Raw genomic sequence first — 3,616 nt, 5'->3', positions numbered from 1 at the left:
GTTAATACGACCTTTATGCCTCCGGGATTCCAGACCGACCACTCGCCAGCAAAAACTAAGATCTTCGGTGATGTTAAATCCTACCCAAAGCCTTTCAAATTCTTTAACTTTTGGATGAACCATGCAGGATTTGAGCCCCTCCTGCGGGAAAATTGGCGCAAGAGGGTGATTGGATCCAAGCAGTTCATTCTGGCCCAAAGAATTAAGGCGTTCAAGCTTGTGCTTAAGGATTTCAACTTCAAAGAATTCAGCAGCATATCAGAGAGAGCAAAACAAGCGGCCAAGGATTTGGAGGCGGCCCAAGTTGCGCTTGATCTTGATACCGCTAATCTCGACCTCCAGGTGCAAGTCAAGCAACTCAAGCTTAAAGCAGAGACCCTCGGCAATGCGGAGATGAATTTCTTTAGCCAAAAAGCTAGAAACAAGCATCTCCTTCTTAGTGACCGGAACTCTTCCTTTTTCCATTCTATGGTTAAGTCTAATAACTCACGAAATGCTATCTCCTTCTTATGTAGGAGTGATGGATCCATCATGGATGACCAAGATGAAATTATCGCGAGCTTCGTGGAGTTCTACAAGAATCTCTTCGGTACTTTTAAAGCGGCTAACCCTTTGGACCCGGCTGTCCTTGAAAACGGCTACCGGTTGAACGAAGATGAGAAGATGGATCTTGTTCGCGAGGTCACCTCGCAAGAAATCAAGGAGGCCTTGTTCAGCGTTGATGACGGCAAAGCCCCGGGTCCCGACGGTTTTTCCTCGGCCTTCTTCAAGAAGAACTAGGCGGCCATCGAGGGGGATTTTACGGGCGCGGTCAAGGAATTCTTCCACACCGGGAGACTTCTCAAGACCCTCAACTCCACCATCATCGCCCTTATCCCTAAGACGGATAGTAACCCTAAAGTGGGCGATTTCAGACCCATCGCATGCTGCAATGTGACCTACAAAGTGATCACCAAGATCCTTTGCAAAAGGATGGAGACCCTCCTCCCGAAGCTTATCAACCAGGCCCAGTCTGCTTTTGTCCCGGGAAGGAGTATCATGGACAATATCCACCTTGCCACGGAGATCATGAGACGCTATGAGACTAAAAGAACGGTCCCACGATGCACCATCAAGATCGATTTCAGGAAAGCTTATGACACGGTCAACTGGAAGTTCTTGCAGGACGTCCTTGTCGGTCTCAACTTCCATCCTCAGTTCATCGAGAGAATCATGGAATGTGTCACCTCGGCCTCTTTCTCCATTGCCGTTAATGGAAGCTCACATGGCTTCTTCCAAGGTAAAAGGGGTCTTAGGCAAGGTGATCCTATGTCCCCTTCTCTCTTTATTCTCTGTATGGAATATCTCTCGAGACTCCTTGCCCACCGGACCTCGACCCGTCGTTTTAACTTCCATCCCTTATGCATCAACCTTCGCATTACACACTTAGCTTTTGCCGATGACCTAATGCTCTTTGGTAGAGGTGATCTTGGGTCTATGCAGGTTTTGGCGGATGCTTTAAGAGACTTCTCGGATTGCTCGGGCCTGGAGGTAAACCAAGATAAGTCTAACATTTTCATTGCAGGCACCATGACGGCTATGCAACGGGCGAGTATCATTGATCTTTTTGGCTTCCCGGTGGCCGTGCTGCCCGTTAGATACCTTGGCATCCTTCTTGCTTCAAAGGTGCTCAAGACGGCGGACTACTCTCAACTCATCGAGAAGATGGCGACTATGGTCAAAAAATGGAAAGGTAAGTCCCTTTCTTTTGCTGGCCGCCTCGAACTTATTCGCTCTTGCTTGCAGGGTGTTGAAGCCTACTGGCTACAAGCCTTCCCGCTCATTGGCACGGTTATTTCGCGAGTTGTCACCATTGCTCGTCAATTCCTTTGGGGCTCAAAGACCGCTAACGTGGCCTGGAAGGATATTTGTCTTCCAAAGGACGAAGGAGGCCTGGGACTTCGCGACTTGGAAGCTTGGAACTCGGCTCTACATGCCAAGATTCTGTGGAATATCTTTGCGAAGAAGGATTCCCTCTGGATTCAATGGATCCATACGGAGATTATTCGGGGCGTGGACTTTTGGGAATGGACGCCTAGGATCAAGCAGGACTCGACTCTCATTAAGCACCTCATCTCCATCCGGGACGAATTGCTTGGTAAGTGCACCAGACAAGAGGCCGGGGCGCTTCTCATCAAGTGGAACAGCCCTTCCGGCACCGCCGAGGCCTACGACTGGTTTCGGCCTAGGGGTGAACGCAGATTCTGGGCGAAATTTGTGTGGAAAGACTTCATACCGCCGCGCCATTCTTTCATCACTTGGCTCGCGCTACGTGGACGTTTACTTACTCGAGACCGTATCAAGTTCATGGACATCAACAAGACGTGCGCCCTCTGCGATGCGCATGACGAATCAGCCGACCACCTTTTCTTCAGGTGCTCTGAAACAAAGAAGGTTTGGGAAGACATTAGGGGATGGCTCTCCCTTTGGAGGAGCATCTCCACTATCCGGAGCGCGATCAAATGGACGGCCAGGCACCGCACAGGCTCAGCCATCCCGAAGAAGGCGAGGAGGATCGCTATCATGGCAACGGTATACGGAATTTGGAAGGCTAGGAATGCCCATATCTTTGATGGTTCGAAGTTTAATGTGGCCAGGACTACGCAGCTCATCAAGTCCACCACGTACACCATTCTCTACTCTCTTTATCCCGATGATCAAGTCATTCAGCACCTGCCGGACACAAGGACGTAGAGACAGCATTTCTCTCCCGCGCACACAGCATCAGACTTTTGGAGTGCCTTTTGGTTCTCCTCACTTGGGTACTCTTTTTTCTCTTGGGGTCTTTTTTCCTTCGGGTTTTTGGCTCCAGGAGGTTTTAATGAGGCCCGCCCATCCCGGGTTGTGAGGGGGACCAGTCAGTCACCTTTGGCATCTTCCTGTTCGTTTCTCTTTCCTGCCCCGTTGGGTTTATTTCCCTTTGTGGTGTTTGTTTTTCTCACGGACTACCGGGCCTGTCCGGTCTCCGTACCTTGGGTATGCCCAAGCTGATGTTTGTAAACTGCTAATTTCATCTATTCATTTGATTTATTTATAAAAAAAAATAGAATGTCTTTTTGTTCATTTCAATTGAATCCCCAGTCAAATTTTTTAACAAGTCATGAAATTCATAATTGCTCAATTCAAAGCAAATCTTAATTATTTTATGTTCTCTACAAGTCCCACTATGCTGTCATCATCCATAATTCTTAACAAGTAAATAAAAAATAGCCTTAAAAATGAAAATATATTTTTTAAAGAAAATAAAGCATGTCAAGAAAGTAAAATTATGAATTAAAATGTTATACTTCGATTATATTATATTGTCTCAATACAATACTTGTTATAAGTATTTAAAATAACTTATAAATACAATACTTGACATAAGCATTTTAAATATTTTTGAAATAAATTTTAATATATAAAACAAAAATGACATATATTCAATAGATATGCTACATACATTATATGAGCTTCTTATGTGAGCATCACTCTCATTTGATATACGTTTAGCATTGTTTATTTTGATTTATATATTTAGTCTGATCTAATAATTAAAAAATATTGTTAAAATTTTAAATTTCACAAAATTCATAAA

At 45.3% G+C, this 3,616-nt stretch overlaps 1 protein-coding gene across 1 annotated transcript; it reads left to right on the top strand.

Annotated features, from left to right (window-relative positions):
* The first annotated feature begins 1,446 nt into the window (after positions 1 to 1,446).
* On the top strand, positions 1,447 to 2,733 carry LOC148931255 (uncharacterized). Its single transcript, XM_089066770.1, has one exon. The coding sequence runs from the start codon at positions 1,447 to 1,449 to the stop codon at positions 2,731 to 2,733; it is 1,287 nt and encodes a 428-aa protein (XP_088922896.1).
* Positions 2,734 to 3,616: the final 883 nt, after the last annotated feature.

The sequence above is a fragment of the Salvia hispanica genome, chromosome 3 (genome assembly GCF_029641045.1).
Source record: "Salvia hispanica isolate PSC_SH4W2 chromosome 3, Shi_PSC_v1, whole genome shotgun sequence".
Lineage (NCBI taxonomy): Eukaryota > Viridiplantae > Streptophyta > Magnoliopsida > Lamiales > Lamiaceae > Salvia > Salvia hispanica.
This window is presented reverse-complemented; position numbering and strand designations above follow the sequence as displayed.

Excerpts from the sequence above, each read along its gene's own strand:
- LOC148931255 (XM_089066770.1), top strand. The coding sequence starts at position 1,447 with ATGCTCTTTGGTAGAGGTGATCTTGGGTCTATGCAGGTTTTGGCGGAT.